The sequence below is a fragment of the Patiria miniata genome, unplaced genomic scaffold (assembly GCF_015706575.1).
Source record: "Patiria miniata isolate m_02_andy unplaced genomic scaffold, ASM1570657v1 HiC_scaffold_5, whole genome shotgun sequence".
In the NCBI taxonomy this organism is placed as follows: Eukaryota; Metazoa; Echinodermata; class Asteroidea; order Valvatida; family Asterinidae; genus Patiria; species Patiria miniata.
The window spans coordinates 18,419,424-18,446,879 of NW_024037072.1; the positions used below are offsets into that span (position 1 = coordinate 18,419,424).

Consider the following 27,456-nt stretch of genomic DNA (forward strand, 5'->3'; position numbering starts at 1 on the left):
GATGCAAAACTGTTGCCCTCTGACTCTGCCTTAAAGGGCCAATGTAATGTCATATTTAAATATTTAAAAGCACCTTTGTGTCCAATTTAACCTTATTTTCAATTTTCGTATTGCCGTTTTTAAGGGTATTTTGGTGCCTTTTTTTGCTTTAATGCTAATGTGAATTTCCATATTCATGAGCAAAACTGTGATGAGCAGAAACCTCAACGTTAGTGTTACACATGTATTTCAGCACATAAAGTTACTAGAATTTTGGAAATTTTCTTTTCTTTGGTTATCCCTTGTTGTGTCAGTACATGGCAGTAAGCCAATGAGCAAACCTTTCTCGCACATGTTTTCAGTTAGCAGATTTTGGTTAACAATTTGAACAGAAATTGCCTAAATTGAACAGTGTTTTCCTGAAATGACATCACAGCAACAGCACCCTCAGTTGTCCAGAAAGGCTTGGAAAATGTTGTTTAAAAAGTGCACTTTCAAAATAATTAACCAAAAAGGGATAGGGCCTATACCGCGTTGTGGGGAAGTTTTTTAGTGTTCAGCAAATTAGGACCGAGTTGTAGGGACTTTCTGCTGTCCCCACAGTGTCTTCGGTCCCCATAGTACCATGGGACAACTCGTGTGTAGTCCCCGCAACTACAGAACAAGTATGGGGACACACATGTAAAACATAACAAGGCTAATTCAAATTAGAAAATAATGTTCATAAAAATTCAGAAAGAATTCGATATGATATATTCTCAAGAAAAAAATCCTAATCAGAATTGAATAAAGTGTATTTTCTTCAACATTTGAAATCTAAAGGAATTGTTGAGACTTTTTTCCCCCTTGCTTTCAACGTGTAATGCATAGAAATAATAAAACAAGCAATGGAATGTTTCATGTTAATATGGACAGTTCAGCAACCCAATGTGCATCTCCATATTTGTACAAGTTTTGCATGCTGGAATTTTGTTAAGGATGTACCGGTACATGTACAGTGTGATGTATAGCACTTGCAGGGCTGTGTAATCTCAGCTTTAAAGCTGATTTCAGCTTCTTCTTTTTTGGATTTCAGCTTGTTTTCAGCTTTTTTCCTCACTTACTGTGTACAAAAGTATAGGAGATTTCCAAAGTTCAGCTGTTTTACACCTTTTTTTAGCTGTTTTCAGCAATTTTTATCAGTGGTCACTCACACACCTGGTAATACATGTACCGTACGCTGTGTAAATTTTATTTTTCAGGCTTTATGTAATTATGTACATGTACATGCTGCATTAATGCAAATTATCATTAAAAATTAGTTTTAAGATTTGCGAAATGTGAAATATTGCCAATAACGGGATGACTCTGTGCACATATGTATTGTGTGTACATGTACATGTACGTGTACATAAACTTTGTCACGCAATACACAGGTGATGGATGTTGTTTGTTTTAAAAGTAAATGAAATTTGACAAGAGATAGCCGTAATTTCTGCTCACAAAAATATAATACAACATCACATTTTAGCCTGAAAAATAATAATTTGACACACAAATAAGATAACATGGAAGCCTGCATACAATGAACCAGTATGCATGTACACGTACCGGTACATGTAGTATGTACACGTACATGTACACGTACTAAGTGTTCTCCCACCCTCTGTGTAATTTCATTTACATGTTGCAACAAGTTGGCCTAATAATAGTACTCCATGTGCACTCCATTTATCACTAGGGAGGAAATTGACCAATTAATGCAATGATATTGCATGCAGTGGCTTGTTGTGGTATTACCCAGAATGCATACCGGTACAGCCATCCACATACCGTGCACATACTTAAAGGGAATATACATCATTTGCTTTTGCTGTAATTTTCAGAAATGGATGGAATTGGGGGGTTGGAAATATATAGCAAATATAGTTACACTGACTTTTTTGAGGTTTTGGGTTCGAAAATGCTATAAAAACCAAGAAAAACAATCATTTTCCTGTAGTCTGGTTCCCTGACTCCATAAAAGAAGAAACAGAGCAGTTTACATACATTGGGGAATTGTAAGGTCAGGGAACCAGTCTAGCTGGCTTGTACCCGTTCATAGGTGTGTAATCGATTGCAAACAAGTGCGATGGTCAATTGGGGCCAGTATTTTAAAAAAAGCCAGTTTTTTCCAACGCTGGTCGGCCGACCAGCGTTGGAAATTGATACAAAAATACCACTTTTCTTGAAAATGACAGTATACCAGGTGCCATGATTTTACAGGATGCTTTACACTGTCATTCACTAACAGTCCAGCAAGGTATTTCAAAATGATTTGGTAGTTTTATTTTTTGATGTTTGCAAATGTTGTATTTTCCCTTTAATAAACTGAATACTGTATACCAGTACATGTACTTTTACATGTGGTATCAGAATGCTGGGGGGGGAAAATGCATCCCACAGGTAGATTTTCAACAAAATATTTGGTAGTATACATGTACATACTGTACATGTACACGTATACCGGTAGGTCTACATGTACAATGTACACAAGTAACTCCAAGTTAAATTTTGGTATACATGTACATTTGTACACGAAGGAAATGTAAACCAACTTGTTTAATTGTCTGGCCTACATGTACCGTACGGAAGATTTTCCCCATGACGTATTATATATGTAGGCCTATTTCTCAGCACAAGTTGCCGCAATAATAGTGCTGAACTTGTAATTTAAGGAAGTGGTTGCAACTTCAGTGTGAGATCACTACCCCAATATAGATTCGTGCAAAACCACACAAAATCTTATGTGCACATGTCGTGCACGTAGCCGTAGGCATGTCTCACATGTACCTCGCCATGTACATACTTTGTAATTAAGCTTTTATCGTTGCAATACGTGTATAATCGTCAGACTACATGTACAATACTTTCTGCATTGTTGTTCAAAGTTCAAGTTAGATGACTTCCTCAAATATTGCTGTTCAAAGATCAGTTGCATTACAGATACCGGAACTTGCAATGCACATAAACATGTAACGGTACGTAGCCTACATGTAGCTGTGATGTACAATGTACATTTGTACCGGTAGGTGATATATTATAGGGACTTACCGGTAAATTATTGGAAATGGATACTTTTTGTGGAAGCATGAATACCGGTACTTTAACCACACCCAAATTTAAATGTTTTGTATGGAAGCCATTCATGAATTTCCTTCCACTTTTTCTATATTATGGATAGAAAAAGTTTAATTTTGTTACTACATTGTATTTGGTATGATGTATAATTTTGTATAAATTTGAGATCTAGACATCCACGTTGATGTATGTATGCAGGTGCATGCACATTAACGAAGGTTTAAGCCTGGAAGGATTTTGTCATCAATGGTAAAACTAAACATCTTACGCAATCCTGCAGTCATAATCGCAAGAATAATTTTATGACCAAGTTATAAAGATTGGTGCCAAAACAGACTACCAAAGACTGAAAAAAAAAAACCTTGTGAAGTTACTGATAGATAATTTTTTACGCATTCAACCTGTAGTCAATATTTCACGAATGATGTTATGATGTACACGTATGTAATTAAGCAATTCCATGGGATTGTACACCACAATATTCAAACTTCAAAACATCCAAATGCCACAATCGAATCGTACATTTTGAAGCTTATTATTTGTGGTATATTATATTTCGAATATGTATTTCTAACAACTGATGTTCATCGGTTCAGCTGTTACTTTTACCTGAAAAAAAAAATCGTTAACAACCACCCCAAAAAAATATATCAATTTGTATGAGTACTGGTACTTCCAACACCATGGTGTTTTGAGCCAATTCCTAATACAGAAAAGTTGGATGAATAGTTTCTTCTTTTTTTCAAATCGTTGTTGTCAACTTGTCATATGTTTTAGTAGAATTGAAATCCAGTTTATAGGCAATTCCATGGTTACTCACGTTACGTTTTTGATGTACTTTTGAGTTTCTTTTAGTTTATCGAAAAGGTTTACACCGTAATAACTGTTATCCCCATTGTAGATACAGTAGACCTAGACCTTCATGTACCTTAGCACCCAATATGACATCTACAAAAATGTGTTACATATGAATGATAGGTGATACACAAGACACACAAAATCGGTTACTCACGTTTTGTGCATAAAAAAACAACATGATTTAATCAAAAAGTGTCCTCATAGTCATAAAAACAACCTGTGGAAATGTCTTTCTTTTAAATGGATAAAAGACCATGCCATGGGGCACACATAATAAGAGTAAAACCAATCTTCTAGAATCCTACATTTTTCTGCAATCCACAAAAAAAAAATGGTTACTGACGTGACGGTTACTCAAGTTACATTTTGTCCGACCCATCTCAGAATTATATGCCATGATGTTTTTTTGACTAAATTATCATACGGTAGTTACAATGTAGTCTGTTAACTACCCAATAGGCATCAGAACCACTGGATTTGGCAAGTACTAAGAGATACATGTACAGTACCCCCGGTAGGTTTTCATCTGACATGATTATTCTAGCCTTCCCTTGACTTCTCTCAAGCCACCTTGTTTACAAACATCCTTTTCCCGCAGTACAGGTGTAAATAACATGTACATGTACCCAAAGACCTTGACTTGTGTGCAGGTTAATTGCCCATGATGATTCAGTCAGTGTCCAGTGTGCATAAATTTCACACTACACATGTACATGCCAAAGCCATATCAGCACGATTGAATTGACACAATGGAGTTGTGCTTGATGCTAAATGACTGCATTGATTTTATGCTAGTTCACTCTGCCAAACAGAAGCAAGTGGCATGGATGCTTGGTTGGCCGTATTACTGATGAAATCAATACAACTCACAAAGATGTGACCATGAACAGATGGCTTGTTTAGATGGTCTGAATGCTCACAAAGTATATACACCTTTTTTTAACCCTTCTTTTTTTCTAACCATAATTTTTTTTAATTGGAATAAATGTCCTGCAAATTGCCCTGATGAGTGGGCGTACTGATCTGAAATGTTGAGTTAATAATAATATGTTGGCCAGTTACGTTTGTCAAACCTGGTAATTAATTACTCTCATGAGTTTTCTTTTCAAGAGTTCATTTAAATAAATTTAACAAAGAAAATGGGTGTATAAATATTTGATACAGTACATGCCAAATGAAATCATACCGGTAAGTTTTTACCATCTTTTTACCAATTTTTTCCCCATTGCTCCTCCATTTATGGTACACATACTATTTTTACACTCAAAAGTCTCTGCCTTGAATTAAATATGCCAATCGACCATGATATCTAATTAATGATTCAGAGAAATGATCCCAAATCCTAGTCTGAAATCTCCTTGACCATTAATAATGGATAATTTTTATAAGATAAATTTTGCAAAAACATATTTTCAGATTTACATTATAACACTGACGTAACGTTGGAATTGCCCAAATAAAAACCTGTACATGTTCGGTGATGTACGTATGTACCGGTACATGTACCAAACCAAACACACATTTATTGAATGCTGAAGTTAGTACATGTACATGTACATGTACATGTTCATGTACATGTATGTATATATGCACATGTACATGAACTTTAAACCATACAATGTAGATCACATCTCAGTTTGCAAAATGCCAGATTAAATTTTACATGTTGATTTAACAAGAGTTTAAATGAAACGCATAGATTTTTCTTTGTTTTTTATCAATCCCGCCATGAAACAAGACCCGCGATGGCGGCCTGCGCGAGTAAATCTTCAGCAGCATAATATTGACTGTGCACCTGCAGTGGGTCCGGCTGGATATATTATTAGCAATTACTGCTGTCACATGTCGGTTCACGCTTGCCCGAGCCCACACAAAAAACGCATCCGGAAATGTGCCACAGCGCACAGGGCCTTATTTTGATCAGATATTTACGGGACTGTATTCCTCCATGGTGTACCTTAGTTGACTGCTGTGGTGTGAATGGGAGATTATTCAGGTCAATCTATTATGGCAAGGGGCTGCGGGTGTCGTAAATTACTTGGCAAATGTCCGGCCATTGTGTGGGAGTACTGGCTTTGTTCGTGACTGTGAAAGTTGTCTGTGGTAATATGATAAAATTGCTCTTCAAAGGATTAGCTTTGTTTTGGCAATATCAGGGCAGTCATATTGGAATCCACTATTTACATGTAACACCCCTGTTGTTGCAAGTGTCCTTGTTGTTCTTGTTCTAATCGTATGTTAAATTAAGTAGAAACAATACATTGTCTATGATTTGAGAATGTAGTTTTCAGTTGGAATCAGGTCCATGTAACGGGGGTACATGTAGTAAACCTTAAAATTACAACATATTGATCTCAAAAGGACACTTCCAAACAACAGGCCGGTGATGTTACTTACCGATACATTGTACAGATGTATGTACTTTCTAAGGTTGCAACATTTTAAGTTTAACCTTTTGGTGTACAGATTACATGTATTTGTATGAGATGCACAGATTAAAACCTTTCTTAGACGGTCGCTGTGTACCAAAAGGTCAGTTTAATATACATGGAAATACTGGTAAATGTTCAAAAGCGACGCGAATTGCTCTCGGATCACACAGAGATCCATTGTAATTGCACCTCATTTTATTTGATGCTGATGCAAGCATCAATAACTTTGTGATTGATGTTCAGAAACATTTTCAGATTTTGACCATACTATTTTGTCGTTTTATTATTAAAACAGGTTTTGGTAACTTGAAATTAACCCCAACTCACTACTGTCTTTTACTAAGTACTAGACCAAGTCCGCCAAAATCTATCAATCACACTGCTTCCATTGCATGCTTTGCTTTTAGGCCTCCAGGCCCAAGTCCATCATACTCCATCAATATTTAGTCACACCAGGCCTGCAGGACCAAGTCCCCCAAAATCCACCAAAATGGGGGGATGGATTTTGATGGAGTTGGGAGGTTAGGGTTAATTATGTAAAAAAAAAAAATGCTTGTGGTTAATCTTAACAAACGATCTATGTGTTCCTTCACCTTCAGAGCACAATCATTTTATAATTTTCTTTTTCCATTTTATTTATTTCAACTTTGTTTTTATTTTGTGGAGGGTTGGTTGATTTTGATTATAAGCATTAATTCTTGTAAGCATATGTGGCACTCAATCAAGTGTGGCACCAATATCGCTCTCTGGTAATTACAGTAGCTTTAACATTTTATACCCTGGCAGCCTGCAACCCGCGAGGTGTGAACAAACTTGGCGTTGAATTTACCCTCGTTAGTCATCAATCAAAAACACTCGCCGAGACTGAAACCGAGCGGTGGGCTGTTGCCTAACCGGTCAGGCTTGAACAGGTCTGCCATGTCTGCTGTACAAGGATATTGATATGTGCCACCATCTGTAGTTTACAGTGTACAGTGTAAATGTAGATTTACATACTGTACTGTACATGAACTGGCAACCTTGACTTTCGGATCTGGTTCTTTGTCTAGAATTACATGTAAGACAATATAAAAAAAAAAAATGAAAGTGGACTGCTGTAAATTTGTTGTTAAAGCAGAATTTAGCCATTGTCATTGCCATGTAACCATTATGCTGCAGGTCTAATAAATTTCTAAGAAGACCCTTGTATACCGGTACATGTGTACATTTACATGTACATGTACATGTACATTGCACATTTACATATGTACTGCGAAAGTTACACGCTTACGGTACATGTATATATGTATGCATTGTACCAGTATCACATGTAAATTTACATGTACACATGTACATGTAATTTCTGTATGTATGCATACATTGTACCGGCAGCTGTTTAATACACAACTTCTTTGGTGTTATTGAAAATGCGGTCAAAGTTGCTGTACATGATATACATGTAGGATTGTATTTTTCGAGGAGACACTTGATGTCATTTGAGCAGTGAGTCATTCCTAAAGCAGTTTATGGATTTGAAGTCTAAAATCTGTCTGTAGGCTATAATAACAGTTAAATAATTACGTTTTCAATTATTTGTTATTGGCCTGTCTCTTATTTATGGTGCAGTTTTGAACAATGAAATGGATGATGCATAGATCTACCAGTACTTCATAAACGTGTACCTGTACTGGTGATGTTATGCATGCATTACCAGCAAACATACATAAAAAGTTACAAATACATACATGTACATATTGTGTACTTGTACCGGTATGTATACATTGTGTTCATGCACCGGTATACATGTACAAGTATGTGTACATGTACACAGTTAAAACATAATTGGGTTGAGTATTTTTGACATACCGATATTATGGAAAGTTTTGAATGTAAATTCATTGAGTGTGAGCAATATCAGGTAAACTGGTGCATAATTGTGTAGGTATACTTACATACCGGTACATGTACACATGATCACGTATACCGTACACTGTATACATTGTGCATGTGTGCGTGTACATGTACATGAATAAATTGCGCACGTCATGGCTCATGGTCTAGAACATTTGAATACAACTGCCAGTTCCAAACAAGATTAATTTGGGCCAGCTCCCCATTCCCTGTGTAATAGCCGCAGCTAGCCCCGATGATTAAATATAACACTCCGCAAGTGCTAGAGCGTACTGTATTGGGGTATTATTGTCTGCACTGTCTGGCTCAATCCTGATTGCCTGGGGGAAATGCATTGGATCTGTCCACATCAATAATGTACGCGTTTCATTTACTTATTGATGACGCTGGAAAGATGCCGTAAAACTCTCCACGGAATGCTCGCTCAGAAATGCCGAGACTGTATTTAACCATATTAGGCTCAAATTATGAGGTCAGGATACATGTGTGTGCTCTGTAATAGACGGATTGCATTCAGTAGTCATCTTGGAGGTGTATTTCTTAATTCACAGAGAATGATTAATGCACCTAAAAGTGTATCCCTGTTGAAACTTGAACAATATTGCTGCAGTCTTGTGCAAACAATCTGTGCAGTGTACCAATGTCCATGTATGTGTGTTTTGTTAACATTGTTTAACCTTGTCATTTTTGTCAGTGAAACAACATATTTGGTGAACTATTGCTCTTTCTTTTGAGTGTACAGATCTACATGTATTACACAGTAATGAAGCATGCAAATGTTCAGTTACTAATAGTACAAGAACATTGTACATGTACAGTACGGTACGTTCTGAATTTAAAGATTGTATGAAAGATACACATGGGCAATTCCACCGTTACGGACGTTACATTCAGAGGCGACTAGAAACTTTGACAAACCAAAATAACATATTTGGGGTCAAAGCAAATTTTATTCACTGAGCACATTTCAGACTTAGGCCCAAATGTATAACATGGTATAGTAAACTAAGAGGTAACCTAATTAATTAATTAGACATAATTGTTGCTAATGAGCGTTACGGACGTTACGTGTTTTGACAAGGCTTTTCAACATTTGGAGTGTATTGGTGAAACTCTGTGAAGTTTCTTGCCAAAGCTTTTTGAAATAACTATGCACTAGCAGTTGTCACTTTACTCTTTACAAACATGGATGACCACTTAGAAAAATCCACTGTGATGTTGGAGAAAAACCCAAGTGTTTGTCGTTACGGACGTTACATTGTAGTGTTACGGACGTTACGCGTGTGAAATCGTGATGCTCCAAGATTACCAGTCATGTTTTTTTCAGCTGTAAATATCTTTTTTCATCCTTTTTATGGTGTACCACCAGCACCACATGTGACTTGAAACCTTCTTGTAAGAAAATGATGGTGATGATGGTGATGACGATGGTGATGGTGGTGAGGAATTACGTCAAAATGTCACTTTTTATCATTGTTTTGGTATAAAACTTCCTGTTGAAATACATGTACCTGTTAATGTCAGTGATTAATGATAATCTTTCTTCAGAGAGTAGCACATTTCAAATTAACATCGACCATGTATCCTATAGTATTTGCAATGCAGTAATAAGAGTGTCCTCCATCTGAAACAATTCAGGTCACCGTCATTTAAATGTTAGGGTATACCTACCGGTACATGTACATGTACAAATGTACATACCGGTATTAAATCAGTTCATGTGCCAATTTGAAAACATTTCAATACATTTTACAATTTGCATTGTTGTAGGAGAAATGTGTGAATTTATTTCAATAAAAGATCAGTTGCTAATGTTTTTAACTTAGAAATAAAAAATTCAATGGAAATGCATTACGGACAATCGGGACTTTAGTCAGACGGCCGACTTGAGCGATTTGACGAGTTGTACGATGTGGGTTTAGCCGGAGTTGAATGTACTGCCTACTGCAATCTGGAGGTTCAGCCAAATTATGCTTCCATAAAGAATTGTGAACAAACACATTTAGAAACATTGTGGAAATCTTCCAAATTTGCTCTACCGTACTGAAAAATACAGTAACTGTTGTTTGTATCATAAGTTATAAAATTTAGTGAAATGGCTCAGCTATCCACTCCGTTCACAAATACCCCCTCACCGGCAAAGAGAGTACAGTTGGGGGTGACCGACCGACGCCATCTTGCCTGACTGCAATTTTGCCGTGATATGCGCGGCTGTACCATACCACTGCGAGTATGTAGTACAAATCCCCTGTGTACAGTAACGTGCGTCACACACTAACTACAAGGAACGGTGCATGCCAACCAGCTAAATGTCCTGCCCATGGGACGTTGGTGCTAGGTAAAAGGGCGCCCTCTTGTGCTGGTGCAAGGAGCCCACTGACACTTTAGTCCAGATAAAAACTTCTGAAAAAGTATTAATCAAAATTCACTTACAATGTACTTTGCATGTGTGCTTGTCAGTTTCAAACTTCAGCTGTATGTACATGTATGTACATGTACATGCCTGAGATATATGGCTCTTATACATGTAATTATAACATTCAGGCCAGGAGGCAGAACATTTTTACAAATGACCTAGATTATGTGCACATGGGGTCATTTCATATTTTAAAAGAGAGATGTCAATAAGGTGCATAGTGGAGGGTGCATGAAAGGTTCATTTGTATGCAGTACAATGTGTAACATCCGTAACGTATATATGCAAGTATAATGTGTAACGTCCGTAACGTAACATCCGTAACAAAATTTTGTAACGTCCGTAACGCTCGTTAGCCTAGATCTAATTATTGGAATTTCAAGTTTCATACTGCACAAGGTAACCCTTCAGAAACTAGCTTTAAATTTGTGGTTTGTAAAAAATCACTTCACTGGATACGACTGTAGAGGAAAAAAATGTTCAAAACGTTACGGACGTTACGGTTGCCGTGGAAAAAAAACCACGTAAATATGATTATTCATAGTGTACTTATGCAAATACAAATCACATTTTTTCCCCTAATTTTTTGGAGAAGGTTCCATGATGATTATTTCAAATATAATAAATTCCAAAAATGTTATCCTCTTTGGTAAGCTATTAAATGTTAAAATTTTTCAATTTTTTTCCCCAAATTTTTGAAATTTAACAAGTTACCATGGATACATATTCAGACGTTGAAAAAAAAATGAAAACGAACAAATCTAGGCAATATTAGTGCATATTCATAAGGTTTAGGTATCCCCCTCACCTGCAAAAGTGAAACAATTTGAATAAGTTCCATTTGAAATTTTGAGGGTCATGTCAACTTTGGCATGGAATTGCCCAAATCAGGAAAATGACCGGAACAGAAACATTCAGTTTCATGTACATGTTCCTTTCCATGTGTGCATACCGGTACATGCATGTTGCAGGGAACAGTTTTTTGTTTCTGATTGTAATTTGTACCGTAGAGAGAAATAAAACCGGTCATTACTGTAGCGTATAAATTGTTACACATGTATGTACAATGTACCTACGTAGGTTTTTTTTTTTAAGACGTGCACACATGTACCGGTACATGTACATGTATGAAGTACATATTTTTGCAGCACATCACTTGATGTTTTGTTGCTACATTGTTCATATACCGTAGGTACCTGCTGCATGTACACGTATATATTTTGCTTGGGACAAAGGTTTGGTTTGAAATTGTGTTTTTAAAAATATGACTCATATTTGTCAAATCAGTTCTTGACAATGTCAGTCTACATTAAATATTGTGTTAAGATGTTTTGAAAGAATTTATGACACGTACAGCTTCGTCCAGTAAAATTCATATTTTTTTTCTGATTTTGTCTTTGCAACTTGCAGGATAACACTAAGAAATGCAGCACTGAGTCGGGACACAAGTTGAGCCAGTCCGGAGAAGCCCTGACCACGTCACCAAGTTCCTCATCAACACCATTCATCAATACCAAACAGTCGGCCAATGCGAACAGAGATTCAGCCATGGAATCACTCATGGCACTGACCGATGCCGAGTCCAGTGAATTTATCCAAGCCGGTAGCGCAGGCTCCCTGTGCACGTCAATGAATTTTGGCCAGATCAGCACGATTGGACATGACACGGTGGAAGGATCCAGTAATGGCTACGTCAACTCTTGTGTGAGTATTGGCAGTCAGTCAGCTAACGATGTAGCTGCTGCAGAGTATCTACAAAAACAGGAGGAGGAGGAGTTACTTCAGGCATTTGCTGACTCGGCAGGAGTGGCTCAGGGAATAGCTCAGGCTCTTGACGTGGATTCGCTGACACCGTCATTCGTGTCGGAGCCAAATTTTGTATTGGACCTGGAGCCCGAAGATAGACTGCAGTGTCGTTTCGCATCCAAGTCGGACTCAACTGGCATGGAAAACTGTAACGGAAACAGAACTCAGGATTGTGAGGGCTCCTTACTCATGGCTGAAAGAACTTCAGAAAATACAATGGCTATGGACTTGCCAGCCACTGATTTACCCCAGCAGCCAGATATTCATGTTCCTCCGACGGGAATGCAAATGCCCATTGATACTGGAATGGTGATAGAAGTCATGGAAATGGAAGACGGTCGAGACACGGTAGTAGAGTCTACAAATCCTCCCAGTGAGACATTGAATTTTGGATACCACTCCTACTCTCACAATTTTGGAGCTGACGCTATCATGGAGAAGGAATCCGACGTTTCAAACTTAACCAGTGATGAACAGGAAGCAGATGGCAAAGTCACTTCATTGGCTGTGGCTGTATCTGATTCCCAGTACACTGTCCATTCAGGTTACAGCCCAAGAGGTAAACAAACCACCTCACCAAAGTCACAACCAAAAGCCACAAAAGCTTGCCAAAAGTCAAAGAAGGCAAAGTCAACTAAAACTGCCCCATCCAAGTCAAGCCCATCGATTTCAGCAAACGGTTGTTCTAAATCCCCAAGCTCAACAAAGACTTGTACTAAGTCTCCCAAATCTAGAACTGCAGACGAACCTGTGGATGAAATAGACAAAAGGAATACCGTGTGTGTCAACAAACCTGCCAAAGAACCAAATCTCAGCAGTCCAAACAAAACTAAGTTGTCGGTCCAGAAAGCCAAAGTATCCACCTGTGTAAAAGACATGCCCCTTATCAGCCCAGACAGATCGGCAAAAACATCTGGGAACAAACCTTCCCGAGTCAGCACAAAACAGACAAAAACAGGAACTGGAAAGGAGAAAGCTGTGTCAGGAATTCCTAGGAGAACCATCAAGTCAAAATCAAAGAGTGACGAAGCTGTTACGAAACCAACTAAAGCAAGAAAAACTAAACAGCCCCAAGATGCATTGGAAACCAGTGCAAAAACGAAAAACAGTAAGAAAAAGAACAAAAGTCTGCCTATTTCAGTAGACCTGTCCAAAGTGAATGTGGTGGTCGCAAATGATCATACAGGTCTCAAGAAACCAAAGAAAAGCAAAAGCAAAATCAAAAGCAAAGATAAAGACATTGATCCAAAGCTGAGTTGCCCAGCTGTTGTGTCTCCCAAGAGCAACTCAGGAACCACTAAGTCATGTTTGTCACCCAGACCCACCAAATCAAAGCCAAAGATAAAATCAACTTCAGCACCTCCAAAGGAGAAGGCTGTCAAAGAGAAGACATCCAGGGTAAAGTCCAAGAAGAAGTTGGACCTGTGTGTGAGTCCCTTACCAGTCGCTTCACAATTCCCATTGAATGCCCACTCTGAAAACAGTATCCCACCAGTCCTAGAAATTGCCACCAAAGCACCCAAGAAAGTCTCCAAGTCAAAGAAGTCTGCCAAGAAGTCCAAGTCAGGGAAGTTGAAGGGTTGTAAATCCAAAGTACTGAGCTCTACAATTGTGCACACGGATGGATTGCTACAGGTGGCTACTAAATTAAACAAGCGATCAAAGACTTGCAAAGTGAGTAAAAAAGAAAAGAAAGTTAAAAAGCCCAAGAAGCACAAAACAAAAGAGAAGGTCAAGGAATTCATTCCTGACAGATCACATCCACCACCTGCCAGACTGCCGCTAGCTGGAACGTCTCCTCTGCATATCCTTATTCCAGATGAAGAGCCCATTGCTTCACCCTTGTCTTCACCCCCTTGTCCTCCAAGTAAGGGGAAAGGCAAGAAATCTGGCTCAGGTGTGGCAAGACTCATGACTGAATGGCTGCTTGAAAATGGCAATGAAGATGATGATGACGAGGAGACCATCATGCTCCACAGAGACAAGCAACTCCAAAGATCTCCAAAGATGGGCGGTTCCAAATCCAGCAAGACCAGTAGCCCAAACAAAGAAGTGTCTGCTCCGGTGTCACCTCTCAGTTCCTCATGTTTAGGAACACCAACCAAAATCCCACATGTTTTTGCCGAACCTGTGAAAACTCTCCACGATGTTGCCAAAAAGAGGCCACTGAATGTTGATCCGATACGACCAGAGATAATAGAAGGATCCAAAGAGAAGCAACATAAGGAGCAGACTCCCTCACCTCAGAGCGCTACCACTTGCATGAGTGAGGAAACATTGTTCAGTGACAGTGGCATTGGCACAGATAATAATAGTAATCCAGACCAGCATGCATTGGACAAGCACAGGCGACGCTCAGTACCCTCAGTTACTGAATCAGACATGTCAAGTGAGCTTCTGGAAACGCACCCCCTGGCTACCTCAGCACATGGTCTCTACAGCTACGGCAAGAAAGACAAGCATCGTAAGGTAATGAACTGGCATTTTGGTCCACACAGGAAGAGACGAAAGAAGTACCGCTTTATGCGGCAACCAGGCAGAATGAGCCCCGCTTTTGTGTTTGAATTGGATGCTGTCATCCTGGAGCTGCGGGCTCTCCAGCTTGATTTCCACGAAGATGTGTTTGATGTCACAAAGGCTGCACCTACCTTTGTTGACAAGGAGTTGGAGCCTAAGAACCACTTGTCAGCCATCACCAAATTGAATCCAAACTACAGCAGCTACCTTAGACCATCTTACCTGGCTACTGTCCTCAGTAGTCCCCACTCGAAAACGAACAAACACAAGTCGGGCAAGAAAAAGAGGAAGGAGAAAGAAGAGAAGAGAAAAAAGGGGTTTTTCGGCGAAGAGGAGGAAAACAAACAGGATATAAGTGAGCAGTACTTCAGCAACTCAGGAGGTCGAGAAGTGATGCCATGTAACTTCCTACCAGTGGATTCAAAACCATCCAAAAATGCTGGGAATAAATCCATTGACAGTGCCGCTAGTAATGTACTGTCGGACAGGACGAAAGTGGACTTTCCTGGGTTGGTCTTTGGGACACAAAGAATGGAAGAAGTCAAGAAGGATGGGGAACGAGAAGAAATGGAACCTACATGTAGGGAACAGATTCAAGTGGTGGGAGGGACTAAACCGTCTTCAAACAGGAGGACATCAGGGAAGGCGTCATCAAAAAATCTTAAATCAAAGAGAACTAAAGGTATTAAATCTCTTGGTACTATGCCATCTTCTGATAGTGTTTCAAAAGAGGATCGTGATTTACAAACTGAACTTGTCGATCTGGAGGTGCAACAATCATCTTCTGTGACAGACCAACAACACAGTGGCAATGATCAACAGAAGGCTTGTGTGGGACCTGGTTCTTCTAACCAGGGTGCTAAAACTAACGATGGTAGAAAAGACTCGACCATCATCATTGGCAGCCAAGATGTTGTCCAAAATGAAGTCAGCAGACAGAGGGATTGTTCATCAAATTCAAGAGTTGAAGAGACATCTGTAGTAACTGAAACTGTCAGCAACGCCATTGAGACCTGTGGGTCAGCAACAGAAAATGACACCTCTTTAACACCGGAAGCTCCTTTGGCATCAGATATAACCCCAACTGTTGACGCCAAGTCAAAGCCAGTTGTCAAGAGGCGGAGAAAGAAAAGAGTTGCCAGGTTCACCATGCACAAATCAAAAGCTTACATGAAAAAGAAGCTTGAAATGTTGAAGAAGCAAGCTGAGGAGGAGGCGTTACGAGCTGACCTACTGGTTGACCAACCAAATGATGGGTCTGGACAAACAGAAAAAATTGAGGCAGTGCCTGATACAGCGTCGGAGAGCATAATTGCTGCTGACGTGGAAAACAACAACATTCTGGAACAAAAAGAAGAAAACAAAAGTACTTGCCAGCCATCTGAAATTTTACCAGAACAAAGAAGTCCTATCTCCAAAACACCCACATCTTGCACTGTGTCAGATTGCTCAACCGTGCCGGTCTCTCCATCAGCTGAAGAGACTATAAAGAAAACCAAAGTGGAAAGTAAGTCACCACCGAGGAAGAAAAGGACCAAGAAACTCAAAACAGACAAGAGTAACGTGGATGTCTCTGTCCTGGATTCTACTGTAGTGTGTATTCAAACAGACATACATGAAACTAAAACTAAAAGTCTTGGACCCTGTGCAAATGATATGGAATCCGTGAGAGTACCCAGCCTGGACAATATGGTAGACTCTATTGAAGCTTGCATCAAGAAGTGTTCACCTGTAGAGGTTCGTGGTGAACCAAAGGCCATCAAAGGCAAAAAAGGTGTTGGTCAGAAACTCTTGAAAGCCTCTGGTATCTCCCCTGGTAGGACAGGAAAGGAGTCCTACAAGTCAGAACCATCAGGGATTTCTGATGCAGTGCCCGATAACATCTTTGACAGATTAAAAACTTGCAGTGGCCCAGCACAGAGAGAATTACAGGTGCTTACTGTTGTCAAGGATCAGTCGCTTTCCCATGGATCAGCAACAAGTGATAGTACAAACACCCAGGATAATCAATTGACATGTAAGGTCAGTAAGAAGCAATCCAGTAAACAGCAGAGTGGTGACCCTAAGACACCCAAAACACCCGGAAGGAAGAGAAGCTACAAGACCAAAGTAACAGTAGAGGACGTCACAGATGCTTCAGTTGAAACAGCTGCCATCAAGAAAACCTGTAAAGTTGAGATCAGTAATGATTCAGTCACAGCCAGTGCCTCTGAGAATGCTACAGGAGCACCTCAACAGACTTTTGATGTCGCTAACCAAGTCAACAGTGCACAGTCGTGTCGACCCAGTTCAGATTCATCTGGGTCACCAGAAAACAGTGGGCCGGTCCCCGATCCAACAGGCCCAGAGAAGCCTCAAGATGGGGTATCACTACCTATGGATACTTCACCTAAGGATAGTGCCGATGAAACCATTGACCTAACCTCAAAGTCACCAGAACTGGAGACATTCACAGTGGCCAAAAGCACAGTCAAGACAAAAACCCTGAAGGTCCAAAAGAAGAAAATGCAAATGAGCAAAGTGCCAAAGATTGTGCTGAAGAGAACAGTGGACACGGCTACTGTGGATGAATCCTCAAAGCCGCTCAAAAAGCGCAAACTCATGAAGGAGCCACTGGTTACGTGTACAGATAATTCTCTCATCAGGTGAGTTCTATTTAACTTAACTGTTCAGTGAACACGTATGGCTGTTGAGATTTGTGAATCACTATAGGACCTACTCAAAAAGGAAAAGTTACTTTGCAGAAGTGGCACTGTCTAAAGAGGATCAATGGATGCAAGCAATGTAAAGCTTATAATCCAAGAAACAGCTTAATAAAAAAAACGAAATTAGAAAGATGTGACTTTGTCAGGGTGTCTAAAATCATATCACCTCTGCCCCCCAATTACATTCAAAGCACACAGTTTGCCACAATTTACATTGTGATTTAGTGTCCGGCTTTGACTCATTTTCTGGGCTTGAGATGTGATCTTTCAAGCCTGTTGTTTAAATCACATTTCTGGCTTGATTACGAATCACATGTAAAATGCACCTTGCTTGCTTCCATTTGTCGATCAAATGTTCACTGGCACTAAGACCTCTTAGCTATGGCTGGCAATTGCACATGCTCTTATGGAAGCAGCCAAAGCCACATCCCAGAGACACCTGTGTTACTGACAGCCGTAATTTGGACACAATTCATGTACCTTGTGGAAACTAAGTTTTGCAATTCTTAAAAAACTGAATTTGTTGAATTAAGTGCTAAAAAGCCACAGTAAATAATAGCAGATTCTGTTTTGTTATCTACAACTTGCACGACACTTTTCTTCTTGAAATTGTCCGCAGTTTACCATCCCTGCCCTCCACGAGTACAGCTCCCTTCCCAACCCCTTGCACGCCTCCGTCGACCCTGACCAACAAGTCTCCGGACAAGACGACCGCCAGCCCACAGCCCACCTCTGCTACCAAGGCTAAGAAGGTCAAACCCTTGGTGGCGGTCTGCAGATCCAAGGTGTCCTCAGGAGGGCCCACGTCACCCACAGCAGTCGTGGCAAGGAAAGGTACCTCAAGGCAGCAAGGCAAGAAGAGACCGCTGCCTAAGAAGACCTACTGGAAAGCCGGCATCTACTCCAGCACCTTCAAAATAGATCCGTGAGTATCCATCTCAAACTCTATCAAAGTATCCCTAGTGATTCTGTGCACTAGTACCTTATCAACAGTGACATGGTATATTGTACACATATTGACTGACAATGAGGTCACTAGTGCATGCATATACACCTTGAGGAACTTTGAGATCACTACATGCTGAATGGAAATATGCCCTCTTGTTTTCCCTCACATGCCTGAGGGTGGTATAGACCAGATACTAGTGACTGGACAGTGCCAGTCAATATGCATTTTAATAACACACCACAATCGACTGAGCCAGCATTTTTCATGTTATGTGCTCGGTAACTTCCACAGGATTCTGTAACCAGTAAAAAAGTTGACAGATTTCTAGTTCACGCTTACTGCAGAAGTGCAGATTTCATGTGGCCTACATTAGACTAATGAAGCTCAGGGGACCGTGTTTTAGCGGACCAGCTTTAATAGTCAGCAAATCTGTTTAAAAAGGGTTACGGTTGTAGGCAAACTAGTGAAGTTGCGTTTTCATTGTTTGCCTTGCACTCACATGAAGGTGCAACGGGTTTTGCAAACTTTCAGAATGGATGCATAATATCATGCTGTTAAACACTAACCGTACCAGATCCTACAAAATCTACCAGGAGGTGTCGGAGGATTTAGTAGGATTGAGGAAGGTACAACCTAGCTTCTGTTTACTTTATGAGCTCGGTGCATGACCAAGAGAGGGCACAATTGGTCTAGCAACGGTGCCTTCTTTGGTGGGACATGCACTTCGCTGGTTCACCCAAACGTGTTCACACCGTCGATCGTGGACGTCCTATTGTCCCTCTTTTGTTTGTACTAACTTTTTAGGAAGACTCCCATAGGTTTTTACTCGACCCAATCACGGACGTATGCTGGGAATCGTATTGCTCTCTTTCGTTCTCTGGAATTTTTCATCCACGGTTTGAATAGATGAACACGCCCACACACGCATTGCATGAACAGTGTGTGGATCGCGGTACCAGTACGGTCGCAAAGCAAGACGGCGCCAAATTGAAAACGATTTTAACGGCTCCCCCACCAGCCTCTCTCTTTCAACCAGTGAAAAGGTGCATGTAGTTCTGCACAAAAGGGCAGATACATATGGGGCTTGATTTTTTAAAAAAAAATGGTTTCCTGTACAGAAGAGGATTCAGAAAAGCTCTTTAAAAAAAAATCAATTTTCCCCTTTAAATTTGAGAACTGAAACAACATACTGGGTCAACTTTCAGGTTTTAGTGATCATGAAATTTTCTTCCATATCCAAGAAAGGCAAGTGTTACATTCCCCTAAATGCTGATTTAAGTCATGCATGTACATAAATATGTCCCAGGGAGTAACTGCTCAGTTTTTAATATTTAACATCTGGGTTGCTATAGTGATAACGATTCCAGCTGCTAGTTTCAATCCAAACTGTGATCTGTTAGTATTGTTTATGATCTGTTTGTGGGTCGGCAGTGGAGTTATTCGTGTCAGAAAGATCAAGTGCGTTACCAGGTACAGTGTGAGCGGTTATCCTGGGAAAGTGGTCCTACTCAATGATGTATAAAAGGCATTGCGGTTTTCAACAATTTGGAGCGTATTCGAAACAGAAAAAGCTGATAAATAATGATAGGTGTAATTACGGATCATTCTAGAATTTTGGGGTCCACTTTCTTCCTGTCCCTGTTACATGTAGAGTGATTATGAATACCATAGCAAACTACCGGTACCTACCCTAAAAACAAAATCATTTGAAGTCATTCTTAACCTTAACAGAACTGAACCCATCAAACCCCAACAGCATGTTTTGTTGGAATCTGTCAGGATGGGTACAGTACCCCTAAACTGACAGTCTTTTACATTGGGTTGGCACACCTCCAGAATCAAAGTCAGAAATAAGTGTGTGCAGTTTCCCATATGGTGTTGTAATTTGCCAGGATGGGTATGGTTACTAGTAAATCATGCTAGGGAGTTAGGGTTAATGAAACTTGAATGGCAGAATTACAAAGTACCCAGGTAACAGGGACAGGAAAAATGTCACACTTTGGAATTTTTAAAATTATAGAACGACACACATTCCAGATAACTGTACCTGTATTATCTGTAAATTGTTAGTGTGGAGTTTGGTTTTGAGAGTTGAGTGTTGTGAATAGGTATGCATGACAGACACTGAATGAAGGCTAATCAGACAAAAATTATTACAATCCAAATGTGAAACAAATATCCACCAAACATGTAAGCTGCAAAAAACTACACAGGTATTATTAAAGAGAATATTCGATCATCAATTAAATATTCCAATACCTTTTTGCCGATTTGAATATTCGAAGAAAAAAAAATATGCAAGTGCACCCACGACTGTGATGTTTATATTTTAATCATAAAGTTGCAGCAATTTTTTGTCAGATGCAACTTTGGTTGTTTACGGTAAGTTTTTAGTCGATGGTGGTTCATTGTTCCCTTCCTTTTAGCAGGTACTTAAAGTACTCCAGCAGTCCATAATATCGATTGCCGCACGAACAATTTTAACCATGAGCTTTGCCTGCAACTTTTGACTGGCACATCATGGTACAATTGCAGCTGGCGCTCGTAAAAGTTGATAGGAGAGTTCTGAATATTTTAATATTTGGTGAAAAGCACTTTCGAATAATTAAATACTAAATGATTCGAAAATGTACAGCCCTAGGAGGGTTCTAGGATAAAAAAAAAAAATGAGAGTCCCAACCCAGCTGTCAAATGTTTGTGAACAAAGAGCAACAATAAATTGTAGGGCGTTTCTTTTGATTCTCCTTCTTTAAATGAGTAGCAACTATTGCTTGACCTTGACAACAAGAGAGTTGTCTTCACATGAAACAAACTTCAGATTTGAAGACCCAAGTACTGAACAATGTACATATATGCCTACTTGAATAAAAAGAATTCCACGTTACCAAGTGCATTTCTTAAATTTCTTTGTTATTACACGTTGATGATTTTGCCGTCTCTTACTTCATGTTGTTGACACACCTCCCCCTCCTTTCTGGCTTTTACATGTAACTCGCAGAGTTCACAGAGTTCGGAGTTCAATAAGCTACATGTACGGTAGCCATTGTAACTGTACATATACCTGGTACAAGTACATGTGTATGTGTAGGTGTTTTAGCCTGTGGTCGATTTTGCTACATCCATCCATCTTGATGAGAAACGAAATGACAGGTCGTACAAACTACATCCCACTTCACTGTGACAGCATTACGATTCGAAATGAAAAGCACATGTACGGTATCAAGTGAGCAGTATGATATGAGTTGTAATATCAAATTGATTAAACCCAATAAAATCACTCAATGGATCTGATAAAACCATATCATTATTTTTTAAGTGTACAGATCCGTCACTCAATAATTCTTCTGTGAAGTATGTATGATATTTTTTCTGTGAAGAACGTACAAAATATGCCAAATGCTACAGTACAATTTATTCTAGATCATTGATTTTCCTTGACCTGGAAATAATGCGGAAAAGCCCTATGTTCTGTTGCAAACAGACATAGATCTCTCGTTCTATCATTGATTTTCCTTGACCTAGAAGTATCCTGTGCAATTTTAGTCTCAAAACCTCTGAAAATATCAGTTTACATTTCCAAATGATAAGAGCAAAGAACATGCAGTACTTCTGTGTATCTCAAAACAAAATACAGGTGCAGTTCTTTTAGGTTGGTTTTATGAATCGATTTTGAGGAAAACCATATTTCAGAACTTGATTTTCAATAAACTTGTAAAAAACATTACAGGAATTACAGCAAAGGTGTTTGCAAAACTGTGACATATTTGGGGGAAATGTCATGAATTAAAAATATATATTTTATGGGGGGAGTGTTAAGAGAGAGGTTTTTGTTTTTTCCTCCTTCCCCAAAAAAGACCTGAACAAATAGTTTGAAAATTTGAAAACATGAAAATCCACTGTAAATGAGAGGTCGAGAGAAAAACATCCCTGTTGACAGAGCGTTCAGTAGGCTCTAAATTTATCAAATTCATTTAAGTAACTACTTATTGATTTACAGGCCCATAACAAATGAAATCTATCTCCATCCATTCTGACATAACAGATCTTGTTTCCTATTTACTGGGGGGCTGCTTTTCATAGCTGCAAACCAATGACCTTTCAGAAGCAGACAAGAGACGAGGTGGAATTTCAGTTGCCCGGGCGACGGGTCTAAAAATATTTAGTTTTTTATTGCACGGGGGAATATTTAATACAATACATTTAAAGGAGTTGAATGGAAATTCAAACAAAAGGGAAGGACGTGGACAGAAAGTTGTTTGTATACCTTTTTTGGAGGTTGGGGTTTTTTTTGTCAGTGTATTTGTTTGTATTTTAAGTTGTTAAAATTTAACTTTACTTTTCGAACGATATGCCTTCGACATGTCTACAGGTACTTGTACATGTATTCAGCATTTGTATTATGATATTCAGAAACGTATTTTCTTTAAAATTGCCCTGCAACCATTTTTTTTCTGCCCCCCCCCCCCAAAAAAAATGAACTTACAAATTTTGTGATAAAAAGTTTATTTTGGGCATCCGCAATCCTCTACAAAAAAGAAAAGTTGCGGGGGGGGGGGTGCTTTGTGCCTGTCATGCCATGAAGTTATTCCATAACTAAATGTTGGCAGTTTGTTTGTTTGTTTGGTTTTTTTTTATATCTCTTTCAAAAGTGAACATGTTTTGTATTCCTAGTAAAAAAGCAGATCACAGGGTGAACTAAAAAAAACACTTGTTTAGAAATTAAATTTGCATATCTCTTTGTTTAGAAAAATGTTCTAGCATGAAAGTGCATTATTTTCAAAAATAGATTGCAAATGCACTCTTTTAATTTAATGTAGTTTGTCAGACATAGGTTTTGTCCTCAAATGACAAGTGCTTGAAATTCAATTAATGTAGTTTGTCAGACATAGATTTTGTCCTCAAATGACAAGTGCTTGGAATTTAATTAAGTCAGCATTCCTGACCCCAGTTCTTTTGTGAGAAGGGCGTATAGATCATAGAAGTGTGCCCCACAGACAGGAAGCTCTCGGGTGAAAAAATAAACATCCAATTTCTCTCTGAGAGAGGCCTATCCATATCTGACCCAAGCAGATCACACTCGCACCTTTCACATCTTCACCGCTAAAACAGCAGTGTCAAGAAAGAAGAAAAAAACAATCCCCCTGTGGCCATCCAAAAACTAAAGGTTATCTTGCATTTGTCTTGTTGTACCAGAAGATTTTTCAGAAAGAGCAGGGGAAAAATCAAACGGGAGAAAGAAATCAATAGATTGCAGAGGCTTCAATCCGAATGGCCTGCCAGCTTCCGTGTCTTTGGTCCTAGGTCGCTAAAAGCCTATTGATTCTGCCAAATGTGCGATAGGCACAAGTGCCCGACCATGCTAATGGCACTTAAGTGTGTCTAGGTCATAGTCGCTTTAGATAGTTTTGCAGCTCAAGAATTCCGTCCAAGAGTTCCCTTCTTTTTTTCAGCCCTCCGGTAAAATTTGATAGCGGAGATATCGCCAGAGAAGTTCAGGACAGTTCACCTTGGTTGTTTGTCATGCATAATTTCCGTGACTTTTGCAGTGGCCCCAGTCGCACATGTGTAATAAGCAGCGATGATGATTTCTCTGAAGTTGTGCATGTTTGTTTAAGACCCTTTAATTTTGATGAGATGACATTTGTTATTGTTTACCAAGGTGTGTGGAAATTATTCTTTCCAAAACGCAGTGAAACAGAATAAATATTTAGTAATTTCACCTTCGAATATTGTTTCTCATCTTTCCTCTCTTCTTATCCAGAATATTTTATGATTGATATATATACGCTTGTTATTTGTGTTTTAATGTAATTAATTTGTTTTATTTAAGAATCTTAATAAAGAATCTGTTTTTAAAGAAACTTTATAGTCTTCACCTAATTTTCCTGGATAAAGGATATCTTATTGTTAGAGTGAGATATTCCTTTGATAATTCAGGGTCTTGACATTACTAAACACAGTCAAACAAAGACTGACACCAATCAAAAAACCATTGACACAAAATGCATACATGTACGTGTACTCAACAGTCTAAGGTTTCAATGGCATTAAAAACAATTCATAATTTTGAAACCTTACCTCAGTCTATAAATTTGTGTCCTTTCCAGATTGGCCAACCCAACTGAAGATGAAAGTAAACACGATGAAGTCGTCAAACCAGAAATTGTGGAAGGGGACTCAGAAACCACACAAGAAGCAGAACACGGATTGCTGCCTCTTCCGATTTTATCCGGTAAGGAGAAATGTCTTGTGTACATGTAAATTTAGGGAACATGGAAGTAATCTTTGCACATTGTTTCAATAGTTTCAAAAGTTCAACTAAAATATTTGCAGAGAAGATTCTCGACAAATTTGATTGCCTTATTATGTGGTGTGTTCTGTCAAAAGTAGATCCTTTGGAGCAGATTTCGAAAATATTGCTACAATTTGGATCTTTCCCCTTTACTATGAGGGTTTATTTTGGGAAAAACTGGCATCTGGTTTCGACAGAACATGTGAAACATATGGGCTCATCATCTCTAGCAAACGCCACTTTGAGCTGTTATATTGGCTGGCCGTCCACAGTGTTAACTGAGAACAGAACATTTGTGACCAGCTCCACAAAAAAGGATATTAAGTCACGCTGTGCATTATTGTGTAATGGCCCGGTCAACGTTGAGAGGGTGAACATTTTGTCAAAATGTGATTTTCATTTTATGTCACAAATGACATCTTTAATACCTATAGCTCCAGGTTACGTTCACAGAAATGTTGATTTTGATGAACAAAGTTGAAAAAACAACGATTTTGTGTGCATCGTTCTGTTGTTCTACAACAAAGCCAGCTATTTCAAAACCCATTTTCTCAGTTGTATAATTTGAATTTCAAAGAAGTAACTAATATAAGTCATATCTCCAGAACGGGAGGGGCCATGGAAATGAAAACTTACATTGTGGGCTTTCCAACCATAACACAATTTCACTTTTTTGCGACATAATTCCCCTTTTTGGTGGAGCCGGTCACATTTGGCAGTTTCCTGTCATAAAGTGGACAAGTATTTACCAACATTTTTTTTGTATTCCTTCTTTGATAGGTTCGTTATTCTGGGAGGAACAGGATGATTTTCAGTTGCCCTATGACCTGTGGTGGCTGCATACGCACAACAAGCTGTCCAACAGACAAGATCCTTCCAAATACAAGAAACTCAAAAATAGTAAGTCTTAAAAGAATTCAGCTTTGATAAAATAACTTACCAAGGTTATTTGTGACTTTGGCCCCAGCTATCGTGAACATACAGTAAAAAATTATGACTACAAATCTGTGCTTACACACACTTGGGTAATTTTTATGAAAACCCAATATTTGAAGATGTACCGGTACCATGTCATCAAATGGAAATGTCACAGCTAAATGAAAATATGGACAGTCCAATCTGAGACGGTAATGCAGTTACGCTTCTATCAAAATAGTCCAAGTTTTTTGGCGTTACTGGCACAAATCCCTCCCTGATGTGCCCACATCCACCTGGAGGATTTGAAGGATTTTGCAGGATTTTGTAGGATTTTGCAGGATGGAGGAAGATTCAATGCCAGGCCATTACTATACTGTACATTGATTTGTAAGATATTTCTTGAAAGTTAGAGTCCAAACAACCGATTGGTTTCCCCTCATGGAGGTGGTAGATTTTGGAAGGATTGGGAAGGCTCCAAGCAAAAATGTCAGGGATTTGAAATTAATAACCAATGTCAAACAATTAATCTTATCTTTCAACCTTACGTCGGAATCAATCGTAAAGAACAATTAATTGTAAAGTTTTATGAAACACCCTCCCCCCCCCCCCACAAGGGGTTGTTTTTTTGTCATTTTGCAGTTGAAATCATTAAAAATGAGTTCAAGCGTTATGGGGTTGAAATTAAAAACAAATTGAGGGAAGGAATGTAATATCCAGACGCCACCTCTTTAGCTACCTGTACAAAGTCTATTGAGAGTCAAGTCGACTTTAAGGATTGGGATCATGTCCTATCCCAAATCTTTAAGGAAAATTTTGTTTCAGTCTCATAGTTGGTGGTGTCAGAGAATGGGCCCAGTTGCGTTGAGCAGTGGAGCAGAAAATTTCACTTATCAAAAAGTATGATCTTAAAGGCCCATGCAGTGTGATTCTTGTTAATGCAATCCTTGGAAACGCACCTTTGTGTCCCCTTTTGCTGTTGTGAATTTTCTTGTCTTTGGTGATTGGTTGTTGTGTGAGTGCTTGGCAGTAAGCCAACGAGCAAACTTTTCTCACAACTGTTTTCAACGAGCAAATGTTTGGTTCACAATTTGAACAGAAAACCCGTAAACTGAACAGTGTCTTCCTAAAATGACATCACAGCAACAGCGCCCTCAGTTGTCATGAAAAGCATGGACAATTTTAAATGTTTTAAGAAGTGCTCTTTTCCACAAAAATTAACCTAAAAGGGATGTCAAATAGTTTTATACATTTAAGAGTGAGTAGAAAGTTGCACCAAATGTGTTCCTCATAAAAATGTATCTCATGGACCCTTTAAAGCAAAAAAATCAGCGGGGAACCGGTCACAAGCAATAGGCATAGCGTGACGTTTTTGGCTGGTAACCTGTTTTTGCTCAGCAAACATTTGATGTGCCTAGCCAATTTCTGTGCTATAGGCAGCCCCCATGACATTGGTCCGTGTGACCGTGTGTTTTAGAGAAACAGGCCAGGAGGGATGGGTGGTATGCCTGACTGACTCAGAATGACTCACAGACCATTGCTATTAATGCGCTAACCACTATTTCGTCCGTTTTAGAAAAATAAAAGTCAAGTGCCTG

General features: G+C 39.1%; 1 protein-coding gene across 2 annotated transcripts in view; it reads left to right on the forward strand.

The window, feature by feature from the left end:
* The window catches only part of LOC119741537 (histone-lysine N-methyltransferase ASH1L-like), a 63,831-nt gene that overhangs the window by 13,747 nt on the left and 22,628 nt on the right, over window positions 1-27,456 (forward strand). For both annotated transcript variants that reach the window (XM_038217330.1, XM_038217329.1), the window contains exons 2-5: window positions 12,085-17,642; window positions 18,322-18,627; window positions 24,759-24,883; window positions 25,724-25,843. In XM_038217330.1, coding sequence (XP_038073258.1) covers window positions 12,223-17,642; window positions 18,322-18,627; window positions 24,759-24,883; window positions 25,724-25,843 — 5,971 coding nt within the window. In that variant the 5' untranslated portion in view covers window positions 12,085-12,222. The remainder of the gene's footprint in view (window positions 1-12,084; window positions 17,643-18,321; window positions 18,628-24,758; window positions 24,884-25,723; window positions 25,844-27,456) is intronic.